General features: G+C 43.4%; 1 protein-coding gene across 2 annotated transcripts in view; it reads left to right on the forward strand.

Moving 5' to 3' along the window:
• GLRA2 (glycine receptor alpha 2) overlaps positions 1-16,427 on the forward strand; it is a 193,783-nt gene that overhangs the window by 140,275 nt on the left and 37,081 nt on the right. For both annotated transcript variants that reach the window (XM_015417598.1, XM_015417599.1), the window contains exon 8: positions 6,929-7,078. In XM_015417598.1, the coding sequence (XP_015273084.1) occupies positions 6,929-7,078 (150 nt within the window). The remainder of the gene's footprint in view (positions 1-6,928; positions 7,079-16,427) is intronic.

Here is a 16,427-nt window from a genome sequence, read left to right on the forward strand (position 1 = left end):
GATGAATTCAGACCTTAGTCTACAAACTTTCCTCATTATCTGGCTGACTTTTTGATACCCAAGAAGCCAAAAAGAAAAACCAAAAAACACACAAAACCCACACTGAAATCATACAGCAATGGCATTTGAAGATCTTTGAAATATTAATAAAGGAGAAACTGTAGACCAAGTCAAAGTGGAATAAATTAGGGGGGACAGATGGGCAAATTCAGTTCATAAACCTATTAAAATCTCAGTTTTTCCTTTGTTAGTCTAATTTAGTTGAAAAAAGACCTTGTCTTGAGTCTTATCAAATGTACAGTTAAGCTTTGCTCTGTATTTTAGCTTCAACTGTGATTTCTTAAATGTTTGCATATGGCTGTGAATGGTTGTGAATAATAAGGAGGAAATGCTTAGCTGGTTCAGTGCAGACAGTCATGTTTGGGTGCAGTAACAGGCAGAGGAAAAGTGGAATGGGGTGACAACCACTGGCCCCAACATATCATGAGTAAAGCTTATGCACATATTCATGTTTAGGAATTATGCATCTAGGGAGGAGGGGAGGGAGAGGGACATCCATGCAGGCTGGTTGTCTTTGACTGAGGCAGGATTTGCTTCCAGATAAGAAGTAAATATCTTATTAGTATTTTCTTAATGTTTTATGTTCAATTTTATCATATCCATAACAAAATTAATAACAATTTTAAGGGGGTGCCAAGTGTGTTGCTGCAATAGTTAAAGTGGCTCTGGATCCTTCCTCAGACTTTAGATGTCCTAATAGTGTAAGTGTGGGATATAAATGGGTGAATGCAGTGAAATGAAGCACTTTTGCTTCCCCTTTCCCAGTCCAGAAAATTTGCCAGGTAAGAATTTCCCATGAGAACTCAAACTTCCTTTGGATTTTAGTACTGTAGCAAAGACCATTTCTGTCTTCGACTGCATCCCTTTCCCTTATATCTACAGTCTAGAGATGCTCCCTAACCCTGTTCAAATTCTGATCAGGTAACAATATAATATGAAGTGTTGTGGGACAGATTCAAACATCAGACCAGCGTATCCAGCCTTGCTACTATAGCAGCTGAAGGTCAATATGAGAATTACCTTCCTTAAGAGATACAGACAATACACTTTTTGTTGACACCTGTGGGAGTTCTGCTGATGGTTGCTATGGATGCAGGATTTCATACCCAGGATATCAATGTTTAATGTACTACATGGCACTAAGAACAATACTATATTTTCTTTCCACACAAATCTGTAATCTCTTCTGTTCAGGATACTGCTTGTACTGCACTGAGAGGCTGGAACAGGCACATCTATGGGGCAGTTTTCTCAAAGAAGTATCCGCAAGACACAGGATACCAATGTAGATTACCTGCCCACCTGTTTTGGAGGTGGAAGAAATCATAGGATGCTTTAAGATAAGTAGGGGCTGTTTTGCATATGCACTTACTGCTGAGACTGAGAGTTTGGATATGTGCCCATTGTCCCACATACGAATGTACATGGGAAGCATCTGTTTCCATTGAAGCTTAAAATGATACACCTTTGAAAAGCAGGAGTGCAGACTTCTAGGGAAAGCACCCAGCGGCCAGGTGTTTTACCATTCTTCAAGGCAATATGGCAGAGTCAAAATAATTTGGCCAATACAGCAATTGTGCACATGCAGTTCAGGGAAGTACAATTTTTAAGTGGAAAGAAGTCTAAAGTCAAGGGTTCCTTTTTGTTTTGCCATTAGTGCCTTTTTCACACATAGAAGTGGATTTGCTCAGTCAAAAATGTTGATCTTTGTGACCACACTTTTAGCAGTCATACGCCTGGGAACATCTTCTTGGTGTTCATGTGGATACATTTAAAGGATGGAAGGGGGAAGGGACAGAAAATTACACTGCAAAAGCTATGAAATCACCACAAAATATATCCAGAAGGACTAACAAAAAATGGCAAGTGCAGCTCTGTTGGGGACACCACAAAGTATCATGTGTTTTAAAGCTGGACGATACTGTGAGTTGTACCTTGCCAGGTTTTATCACACCACTTCCTTTTCTTCATACTGCTGCTATCCCACATGGCTTTTGCCTATGCAGATCAGGGCTCTTTTTGTAGAAAAAGCCCAGCAGGAACTCATTAGCATAATAGGCCACACCCAACAGCAGAAACTCATTAGCATATTAGGCCACACCCTTGACAGTACAACTCATTAGCATATTAGGCCACACCCCCATGTTACCAGAAGTGTGCTCATCCAGCCACACCCACCTTTTGCTTCTTATTCTGTTTACTCAGGGCTTTTTTGTAGCAGGAACTCCTTTGCATGTTAGGCCACACACCCCTAATGTAGCCAATCCTAATGAGTTCCTGCTGTTGGGTGTGGCCTATTATGCTAATGAGTTCCTGCTGGGCGTGGCCAACATGGAAGCCAGCCGGAACTCCGTTCCTGTGCGTTCCTGCCCAAAAATAGCCCTGCAGATCCCATGTATGCCAGCCTAGTCCTTAATGGTGGTCAGAGGGAACCTGAGTTTTCTTTTTCACAAGAAGAAAAGTTGGCTGAGTCCAGCCTTTGGTGTTACTTTGTTAAGTAGGAACTCTTTTGCAAAGTGCAGAATCATTAAAAAAATAAACAGGCATATTTGTGCTGCATGAAAATTGACACATTTGGTTGTGGGAAGGTTCTTATTATGAATGTTTTCTGAAGCTGGATGAAAGACAGCTTAAAAACAAAATGCAAGCACTTTTGGATGTCTCCGTGCCTCCGAATAGGGTTCATGCTGGAGGAGAAGGTAATGTTCCCGCTGACCCATTTGCTCCAATGATTACCTACTTCTATTCCATTTCCATTTTCTTTTCATTAGTAAGCTGTCATAGAAGTCAGTGGCTTTGGAAAGAATTAATTTTTTAAAAAAATATTTATTAATAAAGTGTTAACAAAAATGTTTAAAAATAAGAAATAAATATAAAGCAATTAAAGGGGAAGAAAATTTTCAACTGATATCATCAACATCAGGGAACCACAACAGTTTTCTTATATTTCCTTTTTAAAACAATATCCACTTCCTGTAAGGTGGGTTGGTCAGCAAAATATTATCCGCCATATATTGAAGGACTGGGAACCAAGTGAACTCACAATTGGTGTATGATTTAGCTGTTTCTGTATGATTTATCAAGTTAGAAAGTTTACACATAATAAATTTGTCCCAGATTTTCTCGTACCAGAGGGCTCTAGAGGGAGGTTTGCGTTCTTTCTAGTTATATGCAATTATAAAGTGCACTGAGGCCAATGAGGTGGAAATTAGTTCTTGCTGAGAGCATTCCAAGTTTGATTCCAACCCTAAGTCCAAAAGCATCATTTGTGGTGTTCTGGGTATTTCTTGAGCAACAGTTTTGCTTATAACTACTGCAACTTCTTGCCAGAAGGCCTGGATGTGGACACAGTCCCACCAGCAATGCAAATAGTTCCCAGGGTCCCCACAGTGTTTCCAGCATCGAGCGCTTAATTGAGCATTTATATGATTCGGATACACTGGGGTCCAATACCACCTGGAAAGTAGCTTTAAAAATTGTATTCTTTTATTAAAGACTTTAGAGGTGTTTGCTGGGGATCTCCAGACGTTTCCCCACGGTGTCTCTGTCAGGATAATGCCCAGATTGTTTTCCCACTTCTTTTGATAACTCAGTAGTTTAGGACAGAATCGTGTAGATTTTTTGAGAGGATGCCTTTGGAGAGGCCATCATATCCCATCAGGATTTTCTCAAAATCTGTTAATGATGTTTGAAGATGTCCACTGGAATGTAAGCGTTCAAAGCAGCTTTTCATTTGGAGATATTGAAACCATGGGATGGGGGAACCTGCCTTCTTTTCCAATTGTGCTTTATCAAGTAAATGATCATGTTGGAATACGTCTATGGGTCGAGTAAGACCCACCTGTAGCTATTTTCAAAAGGCAAATTTTTCCCTACCAGTCTTGATTGGTAAAAGGTGCAACTGGTACAAGTTTTCTTCTCAGGAGATCCCAGATTTTTAAAGCAGCTGACAGAAATTGATTCTTCTGTACCCGGGGAGGTCTGAGTGAGGGTTTTGTCCAGATCGTCTCCTGAACTGAGGGTAGATAAGCAGCTTCCTGTTCCATGCCTATCCAGTTTTCTGGTGAAGAAGGGAGTGACATTTTAACAATATTAACTAAATTGTGGTGGCATAATAACAGTTCTTAAGAAGAGAAACATCTAAACTACCAGATGTAGAAGGTCTGCACATTATCTTGATATTTATTCTTAGTTTCTTATTGTCCCAATGGAAGGCGTTTAAAGTTGTCTACCATTTCTGTAGGTTTCAGAGTGAGATCTCTATTGGTAATGTCTAAAATTTAAATAGAATTTGGGTAATAAAAAGATTTAATTAAGTGGAGTTGCTCCTGCCAAGTTAAAGACAATTTGTTCCAACTTTTAATTAAAATAGAGATTTCTTCATGCAAGGTTTCAAAATTATGGTCATTCAGATATTTCAACTACAGTGGAATCTGGATTCCTAGATACTGACAGGATTTTGTAATCCATTTATAGGGGTATGTTGATTTCGTTAGATAAAGCACCAGATCATCAGTGTTTAAGGTGACCTTGTGCTCGTGCCTGCTTAGGTGCAATCCTTGACATTGCTGTGTATTTCTTCTGCTAAAGGCTCAATCACAATTGCAAATAAAAATGGCAAAAGTGGGCAGCCTTGTCTGATGCCTCTTGCTAAATTAAAAGAAGTGGACTGTATTAATGAAAGTCTGTGTACTCTCCAGCTGCACTAATGGGCATGTCCCAGCAAAATGTAAGTTCTTTTAACAGCTCCAAGTATTATGTGTGTGGGAGATCATATTGTCCATGTAGGAACCTTCTGGCCAGGGTCCAGCGTACCTAAGGGACCGCCTTTCTCCATATGTTCCCCCAAGAGCACTACGGTTGGGGTCGCAGCACCTATTGATGGTTCCCGGCCCCAAGGACATCAAGCTGGCTGCAACCAGGGCCAGGGCTTTTTTGGTGGCGGCTCCTGTCTGGTGGAACGAGCTCCCAGAGCAGGTGGCTTGCAAGATGGAGCTCTTCCGCCAGGCCTTTGTATAGGAGCCGCCGCCGTCACTGTACCACCACCGAGCTGCCATCTTCGATGGTGGATTAGATCTGGAGGTGAGCCGGCCCTGGGCAGACCCCCAGACGCCTAGCTAACCAAAGAATGCATGCAGTCAGGTTGGGTTAATGAATGAACCCATCTTGGATTGAGAAAAAAATTTAACATCAAGAGCACCGCACTTTACTTAATGATTGTTTTTATTGTGTAATGATTGTTTTATGATGTTTTAACTGTTCTTATGGCAATTGGCTTTGTTGTAGCCACCCTGAGCCTGCTGGGGAGGGCAGGGTATAAATCTAACAAATAAAATAAATAAATAAATTCTGTGGAAGTTTATATTCGGGCAAGTTTATATTAGGTGTCGAACTCATTTGTTACAAGGGTCAAATTTGACATGAATGTCACTTTGTTGGACTGGGCCATGTGTGCCATAAAACATCATGCCAGGTACTGGAGATATAAACTGTATAAAGGACAGCAGCTAATAAGCTCTGAGTTGTTGTATCCTCATTGCAAGGCCTCATGGGCTGGGAGGGGGTGCAAAGGAAAACCCACATCAGTGGACTGGAAAGCCAGTGGTGCAGCACTGGGCAGACACTCCCACACTGCTTGACTGCTGCAGATGAGGTTGTTCCGCCATGCTGAAGCCACTGAGAAGTCTCCTGTTCCCTCCTTTGCACTAGTTGCTCGTGGGCCACATAAGGGCCCTGGATGGGCCAGTGCCGGTCCCCAGGCCTCGTGTTTGACACCCCTGCACTACTACTTACTTGGGTTTCTGGGTTTTTTAGAGTGTTCCAAAGAGCCTTTAATCTGTCAGTAATTTTTCAGCACATATTGTGTACACATTTACATTGCTTTAATACAGTCTTTCTTGGTGCTGTTACCCCTCACCCCCATCCCAGCTTCCTTTATAGGGTTTCCAATCCCCAGTTGGGGGCAGGGGATCCCCCAGTTTGGAGCCCCTCCCCCGCATCTGGGCTATCAGAAAGCAGGGGGGAATAGCTGCTGGGTGCTCTATTATACCCTATGGAGACTGGTCCCCAAAGGGTACAATGGAGAATCGATCCATGGGTATCTGGGGCTCAGGGGAGCTGTTTTTTGAGGTAGAGGCACCAAAATATTAGCATAGCTACTTGAGCCTCTCCTCAAAAAAACACCCCATGTTTCTCAAAGATTGGAGCAGAGGGTCCAATTCTATGAACCCCCAAAAAGACGCCTCCCTCCTCCATTATTTCCAATGGAGGGTAAGCATTTAAGAGGAACGTGATCCCTTTAAATGCAATGGCAGCTCATCTGGAACTTGCTTTGGAGTTCCCTCTCCCAAAGCCTCTCTCCCCTCTCCTGGAGCCTCCTGGTAAGTCCCCTGCCTGTTTGTCGCCCTCACCTGGCAATCCTATTCCTTTACCTACTAAAATGTGTTAATACATTCAGCTGTGGTGACTATTATGAATTTCACTGATGTCACAATGCAACATTGGAAGTGTAGCATTGCATACATCTTGAGTATATATGTGTCCAGCATCATGATTGTTATAAACAAAATTATGCTCTTGTTCAGTGGGAGTGTATGCAGATCAGACCAAGGACTGGGAAGGTGAAAAAGGCCCTGCTAAACAACAAGACCTCATGGGTCGAAGGGATGCCAGACAGCTGTGAAAAAACACTAAGAGGGCAGAATTTTCAGGCAAACCTTTGAAATGAATAGGGAAGTGTCTATGGGTGATATCTAATAAACATGCAAGAATTCTGTTTCTACTTGTCCATTTTTTCTGTCTTCATCTCATGTCATTCCCCATTACAGGAGTTTTTATTTCCATCCTTTTTATTTCCTTTGTCTCGTAGGTCTCCTATGTAAAGGCAATTGACATCTGGATGGCTGTGTGTCTTCTCTTTGTGTTTGCTGCACTGCTTGAATATGCAGCAGTGAATTTTGTGTCAAGGCAACACAAAGAGTTCCTGAGGCTTCGGAGAAGGCAAAGGAGGCAAAATAAGGTATGGGCACTTTCCCCTCGGCATGATCATGGAAGTCTTTCCCCATAATTGATCTCTTCCCTTCAGTATACCTCATATGGAACCCCCATGCCTTTATCCCTTTGGTTTCTTCTATTCAGTGTCAAGAGCTGAGAATTTAAAACAGAGCTTGTTTGCCAGCATTGTCTTTTTATCTCGGTTTGAGCCAAAGCCAATATGCCTTTCACATTTACATAATAAACCCAACTGTTCATTTCCATAGTCAGATATTCAGATTTGAAGACTCCCTATGCAAATACATAACATTTATCAGTTTTCAGGTTTGATGTGAATATCCATTTCACTTTTAATTTAAACATTCTGTAGCTACCGACCCTTCCCATATATTTCTTTTTAAGCATTGCTTTCTTCTAGTAATGGTGGTAGCTAGCCTTAGATTCCGCTTTAGCAGATGTGGTAGCAACTTCTACTTGGGAGATCAAGTGCCTTCAACAGTATTGGGCTGGAACTATTTCTTCACTTGTCTGGAGTTCTCCTAATGTGTTCAGAATTGTTTTTCTCTCAGCTTTCCTATTACCACCTGTTTTTCTCAACAAGGAACAATATTTGTAAAGCCATCCATACCATATTATTTCAGCTCTTCTTTGTTTCAATTTGACTTTCACAGTAAATTCCAACTGATTTCCGTCTGAATTGCTTCACACAGCTCATCCTGGTATTCTTCTCTAACTGTGGCATTCTTATTTTTGTTTTGTTTATCATTGCATCATTTCCATTCTCGCCGCTGCTATCTGTTCTGACAAATCTGGGAACAGGCACAGACTGTGACTGTTGGGAATGAAAGTGTGGAGTCGGTACGGCGCGTGAATGGCTTGAGGATAAAAGAGTCATCAACATACGGGACAGTGAATCAGATCTGCAACCCGAGTTTCAGGGTAAAAATTCAGAAAACAACAAGAGACGTATGAAAATGATGTCATACATTGGCAATGTGACCAATATTTATGACATCACCTATAGCAAATTCTTGTATCGGACAGATTACTGTTCTGAGCATGTGAGCATCCTGCTATATGTTTCTCACCCTTGTACCCTGTGTTCCTCTTAGTTTTCCAATAGTATTTTTCATCATAATGCCACTGCCTCTCTCACCATAGGTAAGCATATACATGATAAGCTTACTCTAGATTTTGCAATGGTGGTATGCTACAAATGTTAGTGGTTTTAAGTGAAACACTGGTGCTGTTTAATAATGAACCAACATGGGAGAAATGGAAAGCGGTTATCGGGTTAGCGCCACTCACTTAATATCCAAGAACCAATTTACACATTTTTCTGAATTACACAAATGAAAGAGTCATTTGTGCTTCCACACCCACCAAAAGCAAAATCTATAAAAGAGCAATTATGTTTGCTCATGGCCAGATTCATGTACTGTCATGTACCCTAGAAAGGTTCAAAGTATGTGAAGCCAGGTATTCCTTTTCTGATGGTGTAGAGTGGTGTTCCCTCTAAGCTGAGTTAGTGTGAGCTAGCTCACAATTCTTTAGCCTCCGGCTCACACATTTTTGTCTTAGCTCAGGAAGGATGGCTCCAGAGCAAATTAATTTATGCAGTAGCCGAATCGCTCGCTCAGAACTTTAATGCCAGTAGCTCACAAAGTAGAACTCATAAGACTCCACAGCTTAGAGGGAACATTGGTGTAGAGTATCCCCCTCCCTACCCCATGGAGAATGTGATTGAAAGGGAGAGGGGAGGAAATGGTCACTTGGTGTCTCCTGCTGCAGGACCCTCGTGGCATACTCCTTGACAACATGAATGGTTCCTTTGTATATTTTCTTTTATTTGGAGGATTTCCTGAGACTGCATTGCTTTTTTAAAAAACACAGACATAGTAACAATTTATTGGATAGTCAGTAGCAGGAAGAAGATTGCCCTGCCAAGGGATGTTGTAAGCCCATGCATTTTTAGAAGAAGAAGAAGAATGGGTTTTTATACCCCACTTTTCTCTACCTTAAGGAGTCTCAGAGCAGCCTACAATCTCCTTCCCTTCCTCTCCCCACAACAGACACCCTGTGAGGCAGGTGGGGCTGAGAGAGTTCTGAGAGAACTGTGACTGACCTGAGGTCACCCAGCAGGCTTCATGTGTAGGAGTGGGGAATCAAGCCCAGCCCTCCAGATTAGAGTCTGCTGCTCTTAACTACCACAGCATGCTGGTTCTCTGGATGCTGATATGTGGGCATACAAGAAACATCCTTAGGTGCGTACCTAATAATACCATTTTACAAAAGAAGTTGCCAAAGCAAAGTGCGTGACATTGTTGGCACACCCAGTGTATTTGCTGCAGGGTACTGGTTAAAGTGAACTCTCATTCTGTGTAACAGAAACTTTGAAATGGTATTTTTTTCCCAAGCTCTAGCCCAACTGTTTTCTTTGTAAGAACATTTTCAGTCTTGTGTGTGGACAAAGAATCTGGAGCAAAATTTCTAGAAAGAGAGGTATCAGAAAATTATATATAAAAGCCGAATGGTGGTGGCACTTCTCTAGAACATTCCACATGCTCCGGAATTGGCACCCTGGTGTGTCACTCAGAATCTGTCCCTATCCACTGGCTGCATTGCTTGAGTCTTGCCTCCAACATTCTAAACAGTTTGCTCTTCCTCCCCCCCATAGCCAGTCAGAACACAGAGGTTATTTGCATATGTAGCCTCATTGGCCTTTGCCTCGGAACACAGAGGTCATTTGCATATGTGACTTGATTGGCTTTTGCCTCTAACATTCTAAACAGTTTGCTGTTCTGAGGTAAAATGTGTCCAATCTCCAGGTGAGGGCTGGAGATCACTCAGAATTACAACTGCTTTCCAGATGACAGAGATCAGTTCCCCTGGAGAAAATGGTGGGCTCTGTATCCTTATATGCTGCTGAGGTGGCCCCCGTATGACAGCCAGTGTGATGTAACAGTCAGGGCTTCAGAGCACGGGAAAGGCTGCAGGTGTGTGGGGGGTGGAAAGCTGAAGAGTGAGGGGGAAATAAAGGTAGGTTGATGATTGGCTGGGAAGGAGATAGGGTTGCCAACTCCAGGTGGGAAATTCCTGGAGAGGTGAGGGATGGAGCCTGGAGAGGGTGAGGTTTCAGGAGGCGTGGGACCTCGGACAGGTACAAAGCCATAGACTCCACCCTCCAAACCAACTATTCCCTTCTGGGGAACCATTGTTGCCAATCTCCAGGTGAGGGCTGGAGATCACTCAAAATTACAACTGTTCTTTAGGTAGCAGAGATCAGTTCCTCTGGAGAAAATGGTGGACTCAGTGTCATTATACCCTGCTGAGGTTGCCACAGCAAATTGACACTGAGTGTCCAAGGCCGGGGCACCTGCCCAGAGCCTCTTTCTAGAGATCGTTGTATTTACTTCCACAACAAGCCTTTTTCCTAGTCAGAAAATAAATGCAATTTCAAAGCTTCTGTTATACCGAATGAGGGAGCACTTAAGATGGGCACACTCTATCATCCCTTAAGGTGGGCATATACAACTTGGGACTCATCAAGCTGTACTCAGCCATGTATGGCAGCCCACAAAAATAAACCTCCCCTAGCAAGGTGGCTAAGGGACTGCCAATAGAATTCCGAACAGAGTTACATCCTTCTAAACTTGTGTAAGTCAGCCTATGAGTTACAAAGGCTGTGGTCAAATCTTGAATTTTCATGAACTCACTAAATAACCTTATTCAATACCTCTCTCTCAACCTCACCCCTGTCTATGATATGGAGATAACAATACTGACCTACTTTACAGGGTTGTTGAAAGGCATCCTGCATGATCATATTTGTGAAGGACTTTGGGCATAAGCTAAGGTTATTGTTATTATTTTGTGCCTGGAATTGCAAAAAATAGCATGGGGAGGGAAGCATATAAAGCTACCTTATCCTACGTCAGACCATTGGTCTGCCTCACTTTTCATTGCCTACTCTGACAGCAGCTCTTAGGCGGAGAAAGGCAGAGGATGTCCTATACCTGTAGTCATTAAACTAGAGATACCAGAGCCTGCATACAAAACAGATGCTCTTTCACTAAGCCACCACCCTGGACCCAGCAAACTGGAAACCATGGCTGCTGAGATGTGCTGGGCTCGATGGGTTCCAAGTTGTGTGGGCCTGATTTATGTGTTTCTGATCCATGGGACTGAAAAACAGCTTCCATGGATAAACCCCGGAGAGCTGTCACACAAATTCCACCCTTGGAAAAAGGATTGTGAATGAATAAAAAAGTAGCAATACTATCAGGATTGCCAAGCATGGCCTGGCAAGAAGCAGGAAATGGTGGGGACTTACAGTTGGGGGGGGGGGGGGGATCAGCATCTCCAGCACAATGATATCACTTCAGGCACAACCCAGAAGTGATGTAATTGCATTGGGTGATGCTCTAGCATTTGCCCCAAACTCTGTGGTTTGGAGCAAATATAAGAGCATCACCCAACATGATGACCTCATTTCCAGGTCATGTTGGAAGTGCTGTCATCACACCAGGGACACCAATCAAGCTACCCCTGTTTCCCTGAGAAATTTCCTCCCACCATGCAACTGAGGAGCAGCAGGCATTGATCTTTCCTGACCAATGTTTCAACTGTTGTTTTTACATTTTTAATGTATTTTAGCACTGTTTTTAATTGTTTTAATGATTTGTATGTGTATTTTTGAGCAGGTGGTTTTAATGTGATGTTTATTATGTATGTTTTGATTTGTTAGCCCCCTCGGTGGTCCTTCTGAGGTCAGAAACATGGGATATAAATTTTGTAAAATAAATTAAAAAGAGTAGGAGGTTTCCCACTATACCAAGAGACCTGGCAATCCTTCATGCCCTATGAGTGCAGAGAGGTTGTCTGAATTTGCTTCAGTAAAGCAGGAAGGCTCAGAATACTGTTATGTGGGTAGCATCAGTAATTCAGTACTGGAGGAAGAATGTTTGATTTCAGATACATTGCTCATTAAGCAGTGTTGGCAGCTAACCTACAAAATCTAGTGTCCCTCAGTGATACAGGATGAAATTGAATCAAAAGGAGAACTTCAGGTATACTGAAACTCTCACCATCAAAAGAAAATTTCTTCTTGAGCTCATCCCTAATTTATTGGGAGCTCAGCTTTTTATGCCTGTGACAAGGTCAGTAAAAAAATAATAATAGTAAAATGCTCGTTTCCAAGACAAGTCATTTCCAGGGATTCTCTGCATTATCAGGGAAATGTAAGGTTTTGTGATCAAAGCAACAGAAACCCAGTTTATGCTGCAAAGTCTTTATTCTGTACTTGCCCTAAATAATTCAGAAGGCTATTGTCACATGCTGCAACTTAAGCAGGATGCCATGCACTCCCCCAAAGGCTGAGCATCCTCGCAACACTGAGAGTTGACCTTTTGTTATTAGAGTTGACAGTGTTTATTCCCATGTTAGTGCTTGTGTTGCATTAATACCATGGATGGATCAGATCAAGAGGGCTGGAGAAAACTAGATAGGAGACGGAATTAATTGGTTTACACATTGTTGCTATAATATGCTGACTGGAAGAAACTGTACAACAGAACAGATGCTCCAGTCAACAGACAACAAAAGCACAGTTATCTCTTCTGCTTGTTTTTAAATCCTAGATAAATTATCTCATGAAATTTAGAATACTCTGATGAATACATACTGTCGGTCAAGGCTGAGTAGAAAAACACGGCTTCCTAGATTGCCTTTGGGAGCCTGGCCACCACTGCTCTGTGAACTAGTGGGTGTGGCATTTCTAGGAACTGAAGAGGATTATTATGGGTCAGTCAGCCACCCCAGTCCGGAACAACAAACTGAAGCATTTAGTAGGATATTTAAACTCTGCCTTTCTCCCCAGTGGAAACCCAAAGTGGCTTAGAGCATCATTATCTCCTCCTCCATTTTATCCTCAGAAGAACCCTGTGAAGTAGGTTAGGCTGAGAGCATGTGAGTGGCCCAAGGTAATCCAGTGAGTGTCCATGCCAGAGCAGGGATTCTGAATGGTTTTCCAGATCCCAGTCTAATATTTGAGCCCCTAGACCTTGGAGGATGTCAACTGTTATAAATATCTGCTAGTTCAACCTCAGCCAGTGGCTCTGGTATGCAGACCCCAAGGCTGGTCACCAACAAGTCCCGTAGTGTTCCTCCAAAGTCCTAACTTCAGTGGTCTCTTGTTTGTTACATCTCTGTGCTACATAATGAATCAGAGGGTGCAAAAGAGAAGGAATGAATATAACTTTTGCAACCTGTTCTGCGATCCCAGAAGCCATTCCAGGATACGGTTGCTGGCTGAGCACCGGCAACCAGTGGGAGACTCTGGGGAATGGGGACAACAAAATTGGTGTTGCATTGAGACCACAGCATCACTTCCAGGTGTGCCCCAGAAGTGACATTATGTCATTGATGCAGTGCCAGTCCCCTCCCCCCATTTGGCTCCCATTGCTCCATGGAGCAGCAGAAGGAGCCTGAGGGTGCTGAATGGGAGGCCTCCTGCTTTGGAACCCTAGTTCAGGGAGAGCTAAAGGACTTCTACACCTTCAAAAGCAACTACAAAGGTGGATGCAAAGCAGAGGATATGGACAAGGAAAGAATGATGAAAAGCTCCCATCTCCTCTTCTTTGCTCACGTCCCTTTGTAATCTATTCCTCCATTACTTAAGTTGTTTTTAAGAGAAATGGAACAGAGAGGCAGAGGTATTTGTGTGTGTGTGTAAGTGCCATCGAGTCACTTCTGGCTTATGGCAACCCTATGAATTAATGACCTCCAAAGCAGTCCTGTCATTAACAGCTTCACTCAGGTTCATTGGTTAAGTGTTAAGTGGCACTCCTTAAAGAGCTGGATTTAGTCTCAAGGCCACCCGGCACAAGCTCCTAGCTGAGCACTATGATAATCCCGTTCAGAACATCAGTGAACACACAAAGGGAGCAGGTCTAAAAAGCAGCACTCCTGAGCTGTGCATGTACATTTGTATGTGTATTAGGCTCTCCGCAGTCCATCAGACTAATGTGTGCATGTCAGGTGGAAGAACCACGTATACAGACCTTCTCCTCCCACCCAGCTGGGGATTCATTAAAGATCTGGAAGAGGCTTATGACATTGATCTAAATATGAATAGCCGTCTCTGGCCTCAGGCCCAATTTGGCCCCCTGAGGGAGGACTGCACACATGATCCTATTCCCCCATTTCCTCCCAGTCACTGATGGTCTGAACAATGCTACAGTAAGGGCTTGAACAGCCAGTTCCATAACCCTCAGTCCAGTCATATTGCTAATGATGCCTTTTTATGTGTAAAGCATCAATTCCCTGGATCAACTGATTGTTGTTGTTTTTTGTGCTGGGCTTCGGCTTCCAAAAATGTTAGCATATTGCGCACAAAAAATCCAGTGCACTGAAATTTAGGATGATATTATCATAGACAAGGGATCGCAGGCAGTTCTTCTTCTTCCCTCCAGTCTGAAAAGATTTGCAGCCATTGCTTCTCCTGTCTGGCAAGGAGACAACAAAAGGTCTGTGCCTGTTTATAAAAGAATGGCTTTATTGCTGAATTTCCACTGAGATGAAATTCTCCTTTCTCAGATGAAATTTCTCATTTCCTCATTCTTTTGTCTGTGTGAAGACTCATTTCCCCCATGTCTGGGGTTGTGTTGAAAACATTCCGTCCGACTGTCCCCAGGGGGAATGTTCCTGCTCCCCGCATGCTTGAATATAGCACTTTGTGGTAAAACGTGCACTGTTTGTTTTATGTAACATGCCACATCATGTGAATAATGGAAGTGCCGGAGGAAAACCCTTTTTGCAGGGCTATTTTTAGCACTTGCAATGCAAGCACAAACACACGCATTTCATTGTGAAAAAAGGAGAGCCCAACTCTGATTGAGTTTATTACACACACACACATACACACATTTTTAAACATGTTCATTAATGGAATAAAGTAGAATTTGGTTCTGTTAGAGGTCCAGAGATCTGTGGTTTTTCTCCTAAAAGTACTTGGCTGTGTAGTCACACAGAACAGTGAACAAATTAGGATATAGTGCCTCCCCCTTTCATCTACTGTCCCCAGTGAGGATGGAGCTACTCTCTGCATGAGTAAGAATGTTCCTACTCTGCCTCATCAATGACAAGGGAACCCTTAATTCACAAACAAGAATGTCCCCATGTACTTCAATGGCAATAGACAGCTCCAGGAGCACACTCCTCAGTATGCACAGAGCCACCCCAGTCATGGAATGCTATTTCATGGTACTGTTATTTATGGATGATGCATTGTGTAACTAAAGCAAAAGGCCAGTCCCTGCCCCAGAGGCCTATACATGAGATCAGGGGTTCCCAAACTTTTCAGCCTGTGGGCACTTTTGGGATTCTGACACAGGTTGGTGGACACTGTGGCGGAACGGGCCCATGTCAGCTGGCAGACCCCGCTCTGCCCACCCCTCCTTTGCCTGACCTGGCACCTGAAGGGGCAGTTTTTCACCACTACCTTCGGGTATTGCTGCCACCACTGTCCCTGTCTTGGGCTCTGGTTAGGCGAGACAGCCTCCTAACCAGTGTTCCCTCTAAGCTGAGTTAGTGTGAGCTAGCTCACAGTTTTTTAGCCTCTGGCTCACACATTTTTGTCCTAGCTCAGGAAGCATGGCTCCAGAGCAAACTAATTTATGCAGTAGCCAAATTGCTTGCTCACAACTTTAATGCCAGTAGTTCACAGAGTAGAATTTTTGCTCACAGGACTCCATAGCTTAGAGGGAACATTGCTCCTAACCTCCCTCTGATGTCGCTAGGAACCCACCTCGGGGATTCCTGGCAATCTTCGGGGCTCCCCTGGAGAGTTAGCAACTGGATGTTTTGCCCTTGTTCTCCTCCTTAGGGAGTCCTCAACCCACTCCTAGCATGTCCAAGCGGCTGGGGGAACTATGCGGTACAGTGGGACTTCTCAATGTCAACAGTAAAAGGATTTATTTTGAAACCACTCAACTATATACAGGCATATTAACAGTGAACTGAAGAATCAAAATAAAGGAATCAAAATAAATCGCTCCATCTCTCCCTTCACTACACATACCCTGTCTAGATGGTCTGCAGGGCAGGCACATGACTTGCTTTCGCTGGAGGAGGTTAGATTAGCACAACTCCCAACATGGCCTCTGCCTCCTGCAGACTCCAGCCGACAGCCTGACTGGCTCCAGACGTCAGACCGACCGACCTCAATTTTGATAGACTGGCTTCCTGCCCAAAAGCTCCACTATATCAAACAGCCCTTCCCGCCCAGGAAGTCGCTCTCCCTCCTGCAGCATTCTGGGGCAGATCTCCTCACAACCTTGATGGACTTCCTGTCCTCTCTACGGCGCTGACCTCTG

This window comes from Gekko japonicus, unplaced genomic scaffold (genome assembly GCF_001447785.1).
Source record: "Gekko japonicus isolate JY-2015 unplaced genomic scaffold, Gekko_japonicus_V1.1 scaffold18, whole genome shotgun sequence".
NCBI lineage: Eukaryota > Metazoa > Chordata > Lepidosauria > Squamata > Gekkonidae > Gekko > Gekko japonicus.